This window comes from Ictalurus punctatus, chromosome 26 (assembly GCF_001660625.3).
Source record: "Ictalurus punctatus breed USDA103 chromosome 26, Coco_2.0, whole genome shotgun sequence".
NCBI lineage: Eukaryota > Metazoa > Chordata > Actinopteri > Siluriformes > Ictaluridae > Ictalurus > Ictalurus punctatus.
The window spans coordinates 9252332-9271412 of NC_030441.2; the positions used below are offsets into that span (position 1 = coordinate 9252332).

At 35.8% G+C, this 19081-nt stretch overlaps 1 protein-coding gene across 1 annotated transcript; it reads right to left on the reverse strand.

Annotated features, from left to right (window-relative positions):
- Positions 1-711: 711 nt before the first annotated feature.
- On the reverse strand, positions 712-17011 carry LOC108258973 (interleukin-5 receptor subunit alpha). The gene is made up of 12 exons (XM_017458042.3): positions 16962-17011; positions 6715-6754; positions 6489-6565; positions 6344-6366; positions 6185-6233; positions 4907-5009; positions 4589-4776; positions 3573-3706; positions 3348-3492; positions 3149-3260; positions 1880-1961; positions 712-1771 (listed from the first exon to the last, which is right to left on the reverse strand). Exons 3-12 carry the CDS (start codon positions 6556-6558, stop codon positions 1706-1708), a joined length of 972 nt encoding a protein of 323 aa, XP_017313531.1. The 5' UTR covers positions 6559-6565; positions 6715-6754; positions 16962-17011; the 3' UTR covers positions 712-1705.
- Between the last annotated feature and the right edge of the window lie 2070 nt (positions 17012-19081).

Here is a 19081-nt window from a genome sequence, read left to right on the forward strand (position 1 = left end):
TTTACAAAATAAAACAGTGACTAATGTTTCCACTTGTTTCACTACACAAAACCTAGAAATCATATATTCATAAATAAATAAAAAATGCCTAATGCAGTACAACTTAGTCAATGTGGAAGTAACAGTACAGGCTACTCTATAGGCTAGTTCCTGGTTTTCATAAAATATATGATGCCGAGTTTTTCAACCACCATGTCGTCCTCCTTAACCGTCACCCACTTGCAACATAAAGCACATAGTGATCTATATTAGCAGTACATTAGGCACTAACGAATCTTTAATCTACCCTTCTTGCTTCCACCCAGTACATGGCAAATACATCTGGGTCATTCCAAATTGTTCATTAATTTTAGACCAAAAAGAATCTGAAATGATGTAAAGGAGAAATATGAGATTTTAATGTGTGTGTGTGTATATATATATATATATATATATATATATATATATATATATATATATATATATATATATATACACATATATATATATATATATATATATATATATATATATATATATACACATATATATATATATATATATATATATATATATATACACATATACATACATATATATATATATATATATACATATACATACATACATATATATATATATATATATATATACACACACACACACACACACACACACACACACACATAGACACAGTATATATAAAAATGTAATTTGATAAGTATTTTATGATCATTTTAATTTGTATTTCTTTATTACAATAAAATGAATGAACACAAAATACATGACATGCATGTGAGCATCCACAACTTACAATGAATTTTAGCACACAGTAACTTTAGAAATATTCATTATGAAAGAAAACAAACAAAAAAATCATTAAAAATGAATTAAACAGAAAAATATATTTTTTAAATAGAGAAAAAAAAAAGAGAACAAATCAGTCGTATTTCAGACTTGTCCTGTCTAAATGTACTCAGAAATATATGTTCTATTTTGAGATAATAGGAAGTATGAAATATAAAGCATACAGTGCTAGATATTACAAAACTGGAGTGCACATAAATACAGTGGAAAGTACCCATGTGAAATGCTCTAATGCCTTTAAGGGAAGGATGTGACATTCATAGGGTTGCTAAAAAAAATACTGTGGTAAACAGTGTAGCACTTGAAGGAAACTCATCAATTTAAATACTTATTATTAATAGATACAACCTATTTAATATTATACATTCATTATACATGTATCTTTACATCGCTTTACATTTCTGCATGGTTGGAAATAAAATGTGTCAGAGCATTCTACTGATTGCTATAAACACAGTGCTGTAGTATATTGTGGTATCTACACATATCTAAAAACCCACAGGCTATTCTTGTAATGTCCTGACATCAAAATTTGAAAACAGTATATGTGAAATAAAACATGGAGCATAGTGCATGTGAGTAGCAATACTGTTGCCCGTAATGTTTTGTGGGGAAAAAATGACTATAGGGCGATAGTAAATAAACCCATTTATAACCACATGTTTTTGCATAACTCTTCTGTTGTAACCCCTCATCTACAATGAAAACCACTGAGACGTGTCATCTATGCAACATCCTCAAACTCTATTTAACACAACAGTATCTGTTTGTGTAGAGTCTCAAAAAGGCTGACCAGGTTGCTATAGTCGCTAACTTTTTTTTAATGCTGGTTTAAAATACATTGGTATACAATGGTTCTTTAACCTATCACCTCAAGGATTTCGGCCCCTTCTTCGGCCCCTTCAATTTGTTTAGGAGGTGTAACCTGGTAGAAAAAAGATAAACAAATCCAATGTTGTTATTGTGAATCTCAATATAAGTCCAGTAGGACACTGTGATATAAATATAAGGTATAAATATAAGGTTAGTTTACCTGATTAAACTCATTTTTCTCAAGAAGCATTTGAACATTCTTGGATGGGTTTGGAATGGAAGGAAACAGCTTCTCAAATAACCTGCAGAAGTAAACAAGCATGTAAAATTTCAAAGCAAGATTAAATATATTTGCACAAATATATAAGAAATGCAAACGTATAAAGATTCAAATCATGTTACTGAATCTCCTTTTTTGTGATTTGTTTTAGTTTAATATTCTTGTTAAATTCGTATTAATCTTATTCATTATTGTTGAGCAATATTCTGGGTGACTGGAAAACCTACTGTAGATGTTCTCAGAGACTGTATGTCCTCAGAGCTAATGCTATTATATTGCTATAGGACTTAGCTTGCTGCTACACTTTTCTCTATCCTTCTGCTACTGGGACTACACTGGCATGTATTTAGAATTTATGTAGTCCTATGTCTTGTGCTACTTTTTTTTTGTGTGTGTTGTGCCATGTTCCTAAAGAAACAACATTTTATTCCAGAGTATATTAATGAATGACAATAAAACCCACTTAACAAGACTTGACAAACTACAAGTGTTGTAACTAACAGTTATTTAAGTCTAGATCAATGTCGAGTTAGAGGATGCTAAGAAGACTTTGAAGAAGTGTTTGTGACACAGCTAGTTGCATGTATTGACACCCACAAAACTCCATAAAAGTGCAAGTGCTCAGACAGTCAGAAGCAATAAGTGAGCCATGAGGGTAATGATTATTTTGACTCATATGGCAAAAAGAAAATATGGCTTTAATAAATTATAATATTAATAATAATAATAAGCAAGCACTAAATCTTCCATCAGCTGAGTCATTTGTTTACAGCTTGTAGCTATGGCAGACAGACAGACCAACCTGGTGGCATTTCTTTTGTTATAATTTAATGATTAGTTTAATTTTTCTTAATTGATGGGTTTGTATTGGCTTGTTTTTTATTTATTTTATTTTTCATATACCTTACTTAATGGCAATAATATAAAATGACACTTTTCACAAAAATTTCTTAATGATAATCTTAGTCCCTGACTTAGTGAACTAGCATGAGCATCTGTTTTTGTTAGAGACTCCAAACCACTTCTCTAAGTTGCTCTCCGTAAATCCTGCATATAAATAAACAAGCAACTTAAACAGTGTTTTCCATATACGGAAGTGCAGTAATCCATGCAAATTATGATTTGACGTTGATTAATTCAAAGTTTAAATTAGTTAGTCTTACAATAGTTAGTCTAATTAGAGTAAAAGGTGATATTAGAAATGTTTACCTTTGGAACTTGCAGACCAGAAGAATAGCCAAAAGAATCATAGGAAGCACAAACGCAATGGATGCAATCACACTTGCATTAAGATGATAGATATTTCTAGATTGTCTGACCACTGTTTCAAAGAGCACACACATTTAACATTATTTTAAAACTTTACACTTATAACCAAGGGGCCATTTGATGCTTCAAAATGACTCACCCACGGCTTTACTCCAGTCACTCCAGTGTTGAGTAAGGGCACAGGCATTGGACTGTTTAACCCTTATTTGAATAGTGTAACACCTTGTTGGTTCAAAGTTTGTTTTGTTATATGCCAGCATACCCTTCAATGTATCCTCTACTGTCTAGGGAAAAAACATGTTAGTCCTGCAAGCACTGAAAGTAAAATACAAACTAGAGGTATGAAATGTGCACAAATTCTTACCTCATTATTAATCTTCAACTCATAAATAAGACATTGTTGTTTATGAATACAACAACTTCTTGGTGGCAACCACTGTATCTCTAAGTTTGTTGACTTGATTACAGTTGTAATATTTTGTGGGGCATCCAGCTTCTCTGGAAAACAATTGTTTTTTTTTAAAAAAAAAAAACCTGATGTTGTGGAATTGCATAGAATGTCACTTTAAATATCCAACTCATGTATAATTACAAATTCAATTAGTATATATAGTTTTGCTATGTTAACGACTGTGCTTTTTTCCCTAGACCAGACTTTGTTAGGCTTTGACCCATTCATGATTTGTGGGGACATGCCTTCCCCCCTCTCACCGTGGCATTTTGTAGGGCTGCAAATTTTCTGGGAATGTTTTATGCCTCAGTTCTATGTAATGAGGGTCTGCTTGTGGTAGACGTTTGACCTGGTAATGTGTATACAGAGTGCATACATTGTATTTCTGGAAGAATTTAATGCTTAGGCTCTAGGGCACTGTGGTCCATATTTAGTCATCTTATTTTATTTATTTTTATTTATTTATTCATTATTTAATATCAGTTCTATTCTGGATAGCCTGGAAAGCTGGACAGGGTTGTGTGAAATTTGTTTAGTCAAATAAAAGAAATATATTAAGAAATAAAAAAATTCAGCTATATGCATTAAAGCTGTGATGTATTTTATGATTTTACATAGTAATTTAGTTTTATGATACGTTCTGAAATGTGCAGTTGTATAACATTTAGAGGAAAAAATAAAATTCTATTGAAAAAAAGGTTGATTTAAAAGTTATTATTATTATTATTATTATTATTATTATTATTATTATTATTGTTATTATTATATTCTGTTTTAGGGTATCTGCAACTCTAAACAAATAAAGACATCTTTACAAAACATCATGGTTAATTATTGTGAAGTTAGGAAAGTGAAGATTGCTTGCATGTAAATTTCACATAATACTGGTACTTCTAGTGGTGTTGTGTGTGTTATAGAGGATTTCTTACCAATATTTGCTAGATTATAAAAGTGGCAGATGTTGTACAAGTAACCATTTATGGAAATGTTGAAGTTAACAGCCACATCTATCTCATCCATCTCATCTATTATCTTAACTTGGCCTTGGCATTCAACCAATTTCTGTGAACTTTCTGAGGTACAGTTCAAAGGGTGGTCCTCTGTTGCACTGCAAAATCTGATATGAGGACAAAAACATGTTAATTATCTTTAAAAGTAACAAAACTAAACTACTAAATATTTGTATTGACAAGATGAATAACAGCACTCAGTAGGGACAACCTCAACTGAAATTTACCAACACTTACTGAAATGAAGCAGAATATTGTGCATCATCAGCAAGTGAATCTGTGCTCCAGGAACAACTTAATAAATTTACATTATAAATCAAACATTGGATTTCAGGTAAACCTGAAAAAATCAGAAACCAAGGTGTCACAAGGAAAAAAATAAAGACTTGGCATAAAACATAACTAGTTGACTTCTAGAATATTGCCAAAGACTATAGACTCAACAAGAAACTGAGCATAAATAACCACATTTAGTGGGTCTAGAAGGTCACCACAACCTTTTCAACATTGGGTCCTTTGGTTTTATAATAGTGTAGAAATTTAGAATTCAGATTTCCCTGATCCATGTATATACACACATTAACCACAATAGCTATGTGAAAATACAATTTATTCTGAAAACAATTATGAAAACAAATTTTAAAAAAAATTAAGTAAATTGTATGCACATTGTATATATACAGTGCATCCGGACAGTATTCACAGCGCTTCCACATTTTGTTATGTTATCGCCTTATTCCAAAATGGATTAAATTCATTATTTTCCTTAAAATTCTACAAACAATACCCCATAATGACAACGTGAAAGAAGTTTGTTTGAAATCTTTGCAAATTTATTACAAATAAAAAAACAAAAAAAAGCACACGTACATAAGTATTCACAGCCTTTACATGCAAATTGTGGAAAAAGTGAAGCGCTGTGAATACTTTAAGGATGCACTGTACGTGCCTCCAACTTTCAATCCTCCTTTCCCTTATAACCAATTTAATCCAAACCAATGCATTGACAGCATTAAAGCCTGTGCAACTTTAATATCCTCATGAAATAGGAAATTTCACTTTTTTTGTTGAAAACTCTAATATATCATGCCATCCAAGGAACACCATTCCTACGGCAAAACATGATGGCAGGAGTTCAAGGAGAAATTAATCCTCCCAACTTTCCCTAAATGGGGCAGAATAAATAAGAAAATAACTAATGCACAATACTGCCATATTATTATCAGACAAGAAAAAAAAAAATTGGAACCATCAGCCACATTACAGTGACCCAATACACCAAAGCAGTTCTACAGTGGATAAAGAACAGGAAGAAAATGCCCTTAAGTTGTCTATTCAGAATCCTGAAATGGGGCATGACCTTGAACAATTCTATAAGTTTTATATAGAACCATTTTGAAGTGGAAGTTGACTATCTAAACCCACTGTACATTCTTTTAATTTCATCAAAGTTCGCTGATAAACGTGATCTCAATACAAGTCAGTAATTCTGTTAACTAAATGTAAATGAGTTACTTGAATTTATGTGAATCTCATGGTTCTTCGATATTACAGATGTTTGATCCTAACGAGAAAAACAGAAATACACATCTAAATCAGTTATTATTATTTTTTACTGTACATAGCATACAAAATTACTACATAACAACCTATCCAAACATAGCAATTCAGTACCTCTTCACAGATGTCACATATATCTGCAACCAAAGTACAAAAAACAACACTGAATGATAAAATGTTTTTTGCCAATGAAAATAAACGTTACGATACCAGGACACTTCTCCATCTCTATCATTTACTGAATGGAAAGATCACTAACCCCTTTCATATGCCAGAACCACGGAGAGAGTCAACAGGAGTCCACACAGCCTCATAGTAAACGCTGGCATGGTAACACTTTGATTAACATGTGACACATCTTTACATACGAAGTTGCCAGTAGTTCATACAGTATTTTGTATATTGATCGTGTGTAGCTTGTAGTTTAGAAAAGTCATAAAGTGATAAGAAACGATGAGAATGTGTCTAAATAAAACGATTCTTACCTCTCAGGGTTACTTCGTGTAAAGTTACAGAGATGAATTTCTGCTAAAACAATAAGTTATACAAGATAAGGGAAACGCATAAGGTTACTGGAAAGCATAATGAGGAAGTGACAACAGGGGGGAGTTTCCACATGCTGTCTGCTACTTAAAGTGATAGTTTGTGTAAAACGTAACATTTAAACAAAATAGAGTCAGTCAGAATTCAACTGACAAACCAACTTAAAAATAAAATCTGGGAACAAAGCGTTAGAATTAGTTAGAATTAGCATATTGTCATGTTATCTAGAGGCATACAGGCTATAGCAATATCAAAACACATAAACATTACTGTAAAATAAGCAATTTTATTAAATGAATATGAAGTATTGCTAATAAGCTTCTTGTCTGCTACAATGACAGTATTTTTCCTTTCCACTGAAAGCCACAGAAATTATTAGTTTGATCTGCATCTATATATAATAGGTTTAGATTTGTTCAACTACCCTGGATTGGTTAAAGACCTCACTAGTAACATAAAGTATTCATTCATTCATTCATTCATTCATTCATTCATTCATTCATTCATTCATTTTCCTTTCAATTTTCCTTGTGGTGGTCAGGGGGATAGCAAGAAGAGAAGATCAGCTTGGATCAGCAACCCCAGCTAGTCTATCCCCAGCTTCTCCTGGAAATTCCCACATGTTCCCAAGCCAACTGTAAGATACAATCTCTCCAGCAGGTACTGGGTTTGTCTTGAGGTCTCCATCCACTACTGTAGGAGTACTTGATACAGCACTAGTCGAAGCCAAACATGAGGCATCCTTGTAAGGTGCCTGCATTAGCTCCCCTTTATTAGGAGGAGCAGTGTCTCTCGTGGACTGCTATCATGGAGAGTAAACCCAGTGACCCTTAATTTCTGACCCTCATTTTCTGACACTTATTCTTTAGGTCATTACCCTCAACTCATGCCCATAGCTGAGGATAGAGACCTAGATTGGTAAATTGGCTTCTTTTGCAAAAGTTTCTACTGAAAAGAGGCATAACGAATGCTAATGCCACCCAAAAACAACCAATTGAGGGGTACTTCAAGCACGCGCACACACACACACACACACACCCACACACACACACACACCCACACACACACCCACACACACACCCACACACACACCCACACACAGAATGTGGCAAGGCATTCGATCCATCACAGATTACAAAAGTAATACTGCTTCCCCCACACAAAGTGATGTCACACTTCCTATAAACTAAAGTTTTATAGGAAAACAGCAGCAGCATGACAACAAGAAACCCAACCACACAGCAGATGACCAAGTCCTCAGGTTTAACACCCATGATGCAAGGCGAGAACTGAGGAAAGTCAATCCATAAAATGTAGCATGTTGTCCTGGGGTGTGTACCGGAACACAGTTGAACAGCTAGCTGAGGTATTAACAAATATGTTTAATCTGTCTTTATCTCAACCAATCATCATTGTACCATTGGCAAAAAAATAGTCAAATATCAGCAACCCAAAAGGCTATCAACCAGTTGTGCTCAAACTCTTCATTATCATCATCATCATTATCAAACTCATCATAAGCCATTATCCCTGCATCCCTGGACCCATATCATTTTGCATACAAGACAGAGAATGCCATCTCCACTGCCTTCCACACCATCCTGACCCATCTAGAAAGACCAAGTGCATACAGTCAGGTCCATAAGTACTTGGACTGTGACACAATTTTCTTATTTTTGCATCTGTACACCACCACAATGGATTTGAAATAAAGCAAGATGTGATTCATAAAGTGTCGACTTTAATTCAAGGGGTTTAACAGAAATATTGCATTAAACGTTTAAGAATCACAGCCATTTTTTTCTCCAGAGTCCCTCCATTTTCACAGGCTCAAAAGTAATTGAACAAACTAACATAATCATAAATATTAGGATTGTAGTACATCAGTATGTGTGACGTCACTGTAAGTGTATGTTACCATGGGGTCTGTCCCTCATCCTGCCCCTGGAGTCAGTGTGTTCAGTATAGCTCCCTGGTGCAGTGTATATGGTTGTCAATAAAGCCACAATTTGAGAAGCTGAAGTCTATGACAGTTTGTTTCACATTATACGAGTCAACATTGTGTCAGAAGTAAACTTCGATTGCACGCACAAGTGAGTTTTGTCTTCATGGGAAAAGCCTCCATGCATGTTGCTCTTTACTAACTAACTAGCTGCTAAGCTACATAAACAATCTCATCACATACACTAACCATGGTAGAGGAATTACAAAGACCAGATCCTCTCATTTTCAATGAAAATATTACAGAGAACAGGAGTATATTCGAGCAGGAGTTTGATACCTTGCTGCTAACATTGCTGCTGCTCATGGGAACAAACCACATTGAACACAAGCATTCATTCTCCTCAACCTCGCGGGTCCTGAAGTCATCGAACACAAACGGTCCTTTGTTCATGCACAGGAGGTGAGAGCTCCCGGTGAAAATGATAGCATTATCATAAGCCAGCTGAGTCCAGGGAAGACCCTGACATCTTAAAAAGAAAGTTCCATGAAATTTGTGTTCTTCACACCAGCGTCACCATGGAACGACACAAATTCAACATGAGATCACAGAAGCCCGGTGAGACGTTTGAATCTTATATTAGGGATTTGAGACTAAAAGTAAAAAGCTGCAACTGTGGTGCATTACACACAAAAAAAGCTTATTCGTGATCGATTAGTTTGTGGAGTACATAGTGACACTCTGAGAAAATCACTGTTGCGTGATCCAAAACTCACTTTAGCCAAGGCCATGTCAGTATGTCAGATCTATGAGCAAACTGAATAGCACACTAGAGACCCAGCAACACCCCAAACAACAACCACAATAGTCTACGCCATACACCAAGCATCTGCAGGAAAGTACAGAAATTGCAGATCAAAATACAAACCAGATGCAAAGCATCACCAACAGTGAAAAACTGTAACAACTGCGGTAGTGACCACCCAGCTAAAAGAAATAAGTGTCCTGCATATGGTCAACAATGCAATGGCTGCAAAAAGAGGAACCATTTTAAGAAATGCTGCAGGTCCACACAAACCAACCAACCACAGTGACGCTACACCAAAACCATCCACAATGTTGAACCACACCAGACAAACAGTGATGAAGGTGAATCGTTCTTCATTGGTGGAGTAACTGTGGAGAATGTTGATTCCATAGCTAACCTGACAGAGTGAACTGTACAGCACTGTACATGGTATTTCGGCAGAGCTGAAAGTAGACACAGGAGCCAAGTGTAACGTGATGGATTTAGACACTTTCCAACACCTGCGAATAGGGAACAAACTTAATGTGTCAGACACAACAAAGCTAATAGCATATGGCGGCAATGAGCTACACACTTACAACCTGGTGTTTTATGTCATCAAAAGCACTAAACAGCCATTACTGGGTCTACCAGACTTCTAACACTTAACAAGGAAGTCCACCAACTGAACGTGTCCAGTCACGATGAATTTATAGACAAAATTTTCAACAAATAAGCTGACCTGTTCAAGGATGAGGTGGAAAGGCTACCTGTCACATATTCCGTGAAAATTGATCCCTCTATTTCTCCTGTCATCCAACCAGCAAGACACATTCCAGTTGCCATGCAGGACAAGGTTAAAATGGAGCTTCAGTGAATGACCAATCTTGGTGTCATCACTCCCATTTCTGAACTGACTGCATGGGTCTAGTCCATGGTCGCTGCCCATAAAACATTTGCATAGGGCCCAGAGACTTAAACACAGTTTTGCAAAGACCACACCATTCATTGAGGACAGTTGAAGAAGTTACAGCCCAAATGTCAAATTCCACAATCTTTTCTGAGCTTGATGCAAAAAATTCATTTTGGCAAGTCTCCCTAGACCACAAATCATTACTGCTCACAGCACTCCTTTCATGATGACATATTAGTTGGCGGACACACAGAAGGAGCATGGCAACAACCCACAAAGAGTGCTTGAACGGGCCAGACAGGTGAATCTCAGGCTAAATCCACTGAAATGTAAATTCAGACTGAAAGAACTGAGCTATGTGGCCCATGTATTTAGTAGCAACAGCCTACATACTGATCCATCAAAGACCAAAGCCATCAGTGAAGTGCCAAAGCCCACAAACATCACTTCTCTTCTGAGATTTCTCGGCATGTCAACTATATGGGCAAGTTAATCCCCAATCTGAGTGATATTTCTGCCCACTGTGTCAGCAAACACACAAAGACATGGTATGGTGTTGGCTACAAGAACACCAGGATGCTTTCAATGCTTTGAGGTGAGGAAGTGCCTAACATGCCACCCAGTACTGTCATGATACAATTTTGACAAGCCCATCACTTTAACCTGCGACTCCTCACAGTTTGGTTTAGGGGCGGTATGCCTGCCTCCAACCAATGCTGCTTCAGCTTCAATACAACACCCTTGTCTACAAAAAAGGAAAAAACACATGTACATATCAGATATCTAGTCATGAGCTCCACAAGCATCCATACAGCAACAGTCCAAGGAGTTAAATACCTTTGAGGTAATGAATGTCTGCAATAGCTTACCATCAGGCATGGATGAACATAAATGTCATACAGGAGATGACCCTGGTCTACAAATGCTCATCAACACCATCAGACAAGGATGGCCAACCAAACTGCACAGTGTTCCCGCAGCAATGCGGCCATTTCATCCATACAGACATGAACTGGTCACAGATGAAGCAATTGTGTGGAAAGGTCATAAAGTCATCATCTCAGAAACACTTCAGTTAGAATACACACAAATTGTACACAGGGGTCAACCTGGAGCTAAATCTACTAAATGACGTGCACATGGCATATTCTTTTGGCCTATCATGTCAATGGTATGAGATCAATCAGCTGGCCTCCAGGGAGATCCATGTACAACTCACAAAGAAAAGAAAAGTTATGAGAAAACAAATAAACAGCTGAGCACACTCTCAAAAGGTCAAGTTGTGAGGATGCAAACTCCTCAGGGGTAGGATAGCAAATTAATGGTGAAGGAAGTCTACAAGGAACCAGGGTCTTACATCATCTTGTCTGGAGGAAAGGACATAGGCACTTCCTATTTTTGAAAGAGCCTATGCCAAGTCAATATGATGATGGTTACCAGTCAATCCATGTCCCAACCAAAGTGAATGATCCAGTTCCAATGATAAATGATTTACCCTCACAAATGGCCTCAAGTCAATTGACCTCTCAAACACACACACACACACACACACAATTGAGAACCAGTCCTTACGTGACATAGTTTGGACGTACAGTTTCTCCTAACCCAAAATACGAAGAGTAAAAGACTTGAAATGCTGTTGAATTACACACTCATGTTTTATATCTTTGTTTATCTAGATTAAACAAACCAGTTTTGTGATTGCACAATACACTTGAAGCAACAGTTACTTTTTGGTATTGGTACTGATATTGTTTCAGATTTTATATGCCTTTGTTGTTCTGGTAAAGATATGTGTTTAAAAAAAAGAAAAAGACGAGAGAACTAATGTTCATAGTGAAAAAGAATTTTGATTAGATGAATCACAGCTATGACTTCAAAACTGGTTTGTGTATTTTGGGACTATGCTTAGGAAAGGGGATGTAGTACATCAGTATGTGTGATGTCAATGTAAGTGTATGTTACCACAGGGTCTGCCCATCATTCTGCACCCATATTGCTGCAAGATGCAATGTATATGGTTGTCAATAAAGCCACAACTTGTGAAGCTGTAGTCTATGACAGTTTGCTTCACATTATATGAGTCAACAAGGATTATTTTTAATACTTGGATGCAAATCGTTTGCAGTCAATGACTGCCTGAAATCTGGAACCCATGGACACCACCAAATGCTGAGTTTCCTCCCTTGGAAGGCCTTTACTGCAGCTGCCTTCAGTTGCTGCTGCTTTGTGGGTCTTTCTGCCTTTGGTTTTATCTTCAATAAGTGAAAAATATGCTCAATTGGGTTGAGGTCACCAGATATTTAAGAACGTTTATTTTTTGCCTTAAGAAGCACTAGGGTTGATTTTGTGGTATGTTTTGGGTCATTACCCATCTGTACTGTAAAAACCATCCTATCAGTTTTGCAGCATTTGACTGAATCCAAGAAGAAAGTATAGCTCTATACACTTCAGAATTCATCCTGCTATTGCTATCAGCAGTCACAGCATCACTGAAGCCATACATGCCCATGCCACACACTGCCTCCACATGTTTGACAGATGATGTGGTATGCTTTGTAACATGAACCCTTCCTTTCCTTCTTCATACTCTTCTCTTCCCATCATTCTGGTACAAGGAAATCAGAAATGGTCAGGCTTTTTTAGAGGTTTTTAGCAAATTTAATCTGACCTTTCTGTTCGTGAGTGTTACCAGTGGTTTGCACATTGAGGTAAACCATCTTTACATTCATGAAGGTGTCTCTTGATTGTAAACTTTGACAAAGATATGCCTGCCTCCTCCAGAGTGTTCCTGAAATGGCCAGATGTTGTGAAGGAGTTTTTCTTAAACAAGGAAAGAATTCTGCATTAATCTACTTTAGTTGTCTTCCGTGGTCTTCTAGGCCTTGTGGTGTTGCTGAGCTAAAATTCTTGCAATTTCTCTGATAGGTCTGTTATGGTTTTTTTTTCAGTCTAATGATGGCCTCCTTCATTTGCATCGACACCTCTTTGGACCACATATTGAGAATTCCCATGAACAGCTACCAAATGCAAATTCAAAGCTTGGAATCAACTCCAGACCATTTATCTCCTTGATTAGTTATGAAATAATTAAGAAACAGGCCACATTTGGCCATGAAACTGCTTTTTTTGAAATTGCTTTTGAGTGGAGGGATTCTATATAAAAAAAAAAAAAAAAAAAAAAAAAAAAAAAAAGTTGCATTTCTTAAACGTTTAATGCAATATTTTGCTTAAACCCCTTTAAATAAAGCAGAAAGTGTATACTTCAATTGATTGCTTCATTTCAAATCCATTGTAGTGGTGAACAGAGGCAAAAGTAGTAAAATGGTGTCACTGTCCAAATACTTACGGAACTCACTGTACATCAGGATGCTATTGACTTACTACTACAGCTCTGCTTTCAACAATATCATCCATGAAGAGGGTGTCCAGCTTCCAGTTCCTGGGTGTCCACATCTCAGAGGACCTCACATGGTCTGTCAACACCACCTCACTGGCAACGAAGGCATAGCAGCAGTTGTATTTCCTGAGGACATTTAAGAAGGCTGGACTACCTCAACAGCTGCTGATGACATTCTACTGCTGCACCACAGAGAGCATCCTGTCCTACTGCATCCCAGTGTGGTTTTCCAGCAGCACAGCAGTTAACAGGAATGATCTGCAGCAAGTTTCTCAGAAAATTGTTACCAGCCCTGGAGGACATTCCCCATCTCAGGAAAGTAACCGAAAGCTGTAAGAACTCCACCCATCATTCATCTTTTCAACCTTCTACCATCTGGCAGGCATTTCAAGACTATCTATGTCCACACAACTAGACTGAGGAGCACCTTCTTCCCCAGGGCCATTGCTACAGTAAACCAGTCCCCCAGAATCCCTCCATAACTGCCTGCCTGCAATGAACAGGGTCTTACACTCCACATATCTGCTCACTGTACTGATAAATACCAGTCACAGACCAACTACAGTAAAGTGATATCTTGGATATTTTGGATTGGCCTAGTCAATTTCCTAACTTGAGACCAGTTGAGATGCTGTGGCAGGATCTTAAATGGGCAGTTCATGCTCGAAAGCCCTCCAGTTTGGCAGAACTAAAGCAGTTATGCAAAGAAGAGTGGGCCACAATTTCACCACAGCGCTGTGAAAGACTGATCTCCAGTTATCGGAAGCATTTTGTTGCAGTTATTGCTGCTAAAGGTGACACAACCAGATTTACAAACAATCTGGGGGTGGGGTCACAAATGTAATAGTCCTTTTAAGTTCTCTATGTAATAAAGTCCGAAATATTTATATATACACATTATTTATATATACAATGCAAGACCTTTATATTTAGGATCAAAATACTACAGTGAGGTCAGTGTGTATTACAACACAAAGTTAGATTAGATGGTTTATTATATTTCAGATTTACTCTCTACCCCCAGGCAGGCCTTCATCTTATTATGCACAGATATAGAGCAGACCAAATATGAATTACAAAACTTCCACTTTACTGTTAACTTTTATTTCCTGTTCCTGTCAGCTTACCTTTTTTTTCTGCTGTCCCAAAGAAAAAAATTGTATCATTCGTATCATATCAAGAAAAAATCTTCTTTTATGTTATGAAAAGTAACAGTATTTGGGTTTGGAATGACATGAGGGTAAGTAAATGAAAACAGAATTTAAATATTTATGTGAACTATACCTTTAACTTTTTGATCACAGACCTGACAAGGACATACAGACGAATATCAAAATACAATGGTTGCAGACACTTGGGGGTTTATTGTCCAGAAAAGAGAATTAAAAGAATAAAAAAAATAGTTAAAGAACTAGATTTGCAAATAATATATTTTTATTTTAATAAATTATTTGTCCTAACCACAACCAAAAACCACACTTGAGTCAAGGTTTTACCATGCTCTACTTTAAGTCTGAGGAGGATAACTCTTCCACATTTAGGTTTATGAATCATTTTCTTAGATAAGTGGATTTACTGAAAGACCATCAGTAAAGCCAGGTGACCACATTCATTACAATCATTCACAATATGCACACACTTATTGTCCATCTTCTGCCTAATATACTGAGAATGGCTCCGTTAATGTTTCTTGTCTCGTCACATTGTCAATAACACATTACATTACATGAATCGCATAAATGTTTGCATTCCTGGATATTACTGTCAGTCGTTTAACGTTTCTACGGAAGCCCTAAGTGGCCACGCATTATTAGTTTTTTTTTTTTTTCCTGTTGTTTTCTCGGGCTCTCAACATAACAAGAGTTGTTTTCTCGTGATCTCGACTTAATTTTCCTGTGCACTGGACATCAATCATCCCGAAGTCAATGGAATTTTGAATGGGTTTTTTTGGTTAAATTCCAGAAATAAGGTCTGTGGTTAACACAAGCTCAATATATGTTCACGTTTTATATTATGCCATAAAATACATCAGTAATACCCCACTCAGGATTTTTTTAAAAGCTTTTACGTGTCTTGAAAAAGACGGTTGCTAACAAGTGGCAAATGGCTACAGAGGTTGTCAGGGACATGTTTAAATAATTGATATTTGCTGAAAAAAAAAAAATCACTATATATGCACAGAAGGTGTATTATTATTTTTAAATGCAAAGCCAATTTATTATTATTATTTTTCATTTTAAGGGAGAGCCAAACCTCAACTTTATAATTTTTTTTTTATATCATGTAATTAATTAAGATATTGGATAAATTATGGGCATAACACAAATGAGAGAAGCAGTGATTTAACTTTATTTATTTATTTTTTTAGAGAAAAACCATTTAACAACAGGAAGGAACATTGCGTAACAGGAATGTGTATCTGGATTGTGTGTGTTTCAGAGGGGGAATGTGTTATGATAAAAGCACTGAGTGAAAACCTGGGGACATGACGAAAATGTGTATTTTATCTAAACTATTGTGGATTTCTCATGAAAAAAAAAACCCAAAACAAAACATTTAAAGCATAGGTTGGATATAAAGTCACACAAAAATGCAAAAAAAAAAAAAAAATGCGAAAAAGAAAAAAGAAAAAAGGATTTAATCATTATATTTCATGATAAAGTACAGAGATAAAGAATGGGGACATGCAACAAATGCGATTTTTTTTTTTAGTGTTCTAGGTAGTTTTTATTAATGTTTTTAATTAGACATTTTAAATCTGCAGTTATCTTAATATGCAGGACACTTTGATTAAAAATAAAATGTATTTTAGAGTTATGTTTTACGCATTTTTTATACATATAATGTCCTGGGGATGGAAATGTCACCCATTCGGTGGAACAGCTCCAGTCCCATTCGCAAAGAGTAAGATTTTCTCACATTAAAATGCTAATCAGAAAACAACTTTTGTTATGTCGAGATCAGGAGAAAACAACTGGGAAAATTTTTTTAAATAATAATAAGAATAATAATAATAATAATAATAATAATAATAATAATAATAATAATAATAATAATAATAATGCAAGGCCGCTTAGGGCTTCCGTACATTTCTGTCGTAAAACAGTTGTCAAATATTAAACTTTAGCTACGCGGCTTACATCTTACCTTTCACTCTTTCACTGTTAGAACTGAAGTGCGGCCCAGATGTGTTTTCGTCCAGCACCTTGATTTTTTATTTATTTTTTCCCTGATACCACGCGACAAAATGACACGTCCAATTAGATTTTAGCTTTAGATCACGTGCCTTGATGCTGCGGTTGCGTGCAAGGGCGAGATTGGTGATTACAGACATATACATTGATGCCGCATTGGCTGCTTTGACCCATCGCTGAGATATATGTCAATGCGTCCGCCATATTGGTAAGGGCAAGACTGCCCTATAAATAAAATACAAGTAAACAGAGGAGCTGCACTTTTTCTGGATAAAAAGCACCATGATGTTTATATTTCTCAAACGATTTCAATGTTAATTAATTTGTGTGGAGTACAAAAAATAGTTCTGTCTCCAGTTACTTATCTCGATAGTTAGACTTGGAAAATTATTCATTGTCATAAGGAATTGTAAAAACTCACGCTTGTCAAGCATAGATGTTGCTTATTTTTCTTGGTTAAAAATGTATTAGACGTCCTTATTGTAATATTTTTTAATGTACATGAAATGTGTATAAAGATTTTTTTTTTTCATTGTGGAAATGGATTTTTCTGTCTTCATACCCATCTTTTAGCTTTTCTTGTGCTCCAGGTCAGAATTCTGGTAACAAAGCTCGTTCCTTTTTAAATACTGAATAAAATCGAAATAGTGGATCTTTAAGTACTAATAATTGGCCATCATTGTAACAAAATACAACAAAATTGGCAAATACAAACCCAATAGTGAGACACTGGCAGTCAGTCCACTTTCTATATTTTATTAGCATAAAAGGATTCAGATATACTCCAAAACAGACAATTACAAAGATAATTATAACATAATCCTTTATGGATCCGGTAAAATATTTACAGTTATATTTTAATATATAGATAATATATAGGTTATAGGGAATAAGTTATATATATATATATATATATAATATATATATATATATATATATATATATATATATATATATATATAATCTATGTAATGTATAATAAGTTATATGTATAGTTATAGATAATAATAATAATAATAATAATAATAATAATAATAATAATAATAATAATAATAATAATAATAATGAGCCACAATTTGATGACAACTCCCCGTGCTGCGGTGGTTTCCTCTGGGTACTCCGGTTTCCTCCCACAGTCCAAAGTCATGCATAGGCTGATTGGCATTTCCAAAGTGTCCGTAGTGTATGAATGGGTGTGTGAATGTGTGTGTGAGTGTGCCCTGCGATGGATTGGCACCCTGTCCAGGGTGTAACCCGCCTTGTGCCCGATGCCCCATGGGATAGGCTCCAGGTTCCCCCGTGACCTGAAGGAAGGATAAGCGGTATAGAAGATGGATGGATGGATGGATTTGATGACAAGCTATTAAATCATTATAGCCTATGGATACACCTACTGTTTGGAGATGAGTGGCGAAACTGAAGATATGTGGTTTATCTCCATCTGTAATCCTGACAGTCTGACCTGTCCTGTTAATGTCCTCCGACTTGAAGTGCTCACTGCACAGAATGGGGGACTCACTTGTGGAAACACCTTCCGTTCTTACAGATACTTCCCTCTGCCTCAACTGTTTCTCTTTGGCAAACCTTCTGTATGAGAAAAGTTAACTAGCCAACTAACTACAGTAAGATTCATAATATGTCAGTCACTCAGCCGAAATGAGGAGCTTCTAAAAACGTTGGTTTGGAGAAAAATGACAGAATAAATGAAAATCTCGATTATCTGCAAATTAGTTTATAATATAAACTACAATATAAGCTGAGAATTATTACTGTTGCCTGGACCAATATGGAGGCAACGCTGACCTACGATCCAGCGGCCATGTCTATGCACATCTATGGGTGATGCTATAGCACGGAAAGCTATTAGCACAGAAAACCAGTGTATACACAGAAGAAGAGTTTTCCAGAAGAGAGAAGAGAATAGTTGTTAAATTCTTGTTATCAAATTCTTGTTTCCATCCACTTTTTGCACATTTCTGTTATCGACAAAGTGAAAGTATGTAAAACTATATATTTTTTTCATAATGTTACAGTTGGGCTTTTTGTAGCAGAAAACAATACTCAGTATGTCAT

What these genes read in the sequence shown, in the direction of transcription:
- LOC108258973 (XM_017458042.3), bottom strand. Translation starts at nt 6,558, where the DNA reads ATGCCAGCGTTTACTATGAGGCTGTGTGGACTCCTGTTGACTCTCTCC. An exon ending in TGACTGGAGTAAAGCCGTGG is followed by an intron (nt 3,261 to 3,347) that starts GTGAGTCATTTT and finishes TCTTTGAAACAG; the next exon opens with TGGTCAGACAATCTAGAAAT. An exon ending in CTGGTCTGCAAGTTCCAAAG is followed by an intron (nt 1,962 to 3,148) that starts GTAAACATTTCT and finishes TTACTTCTGCAG; the next exon opens with GTTATTTGAGAAGCTGTTTC.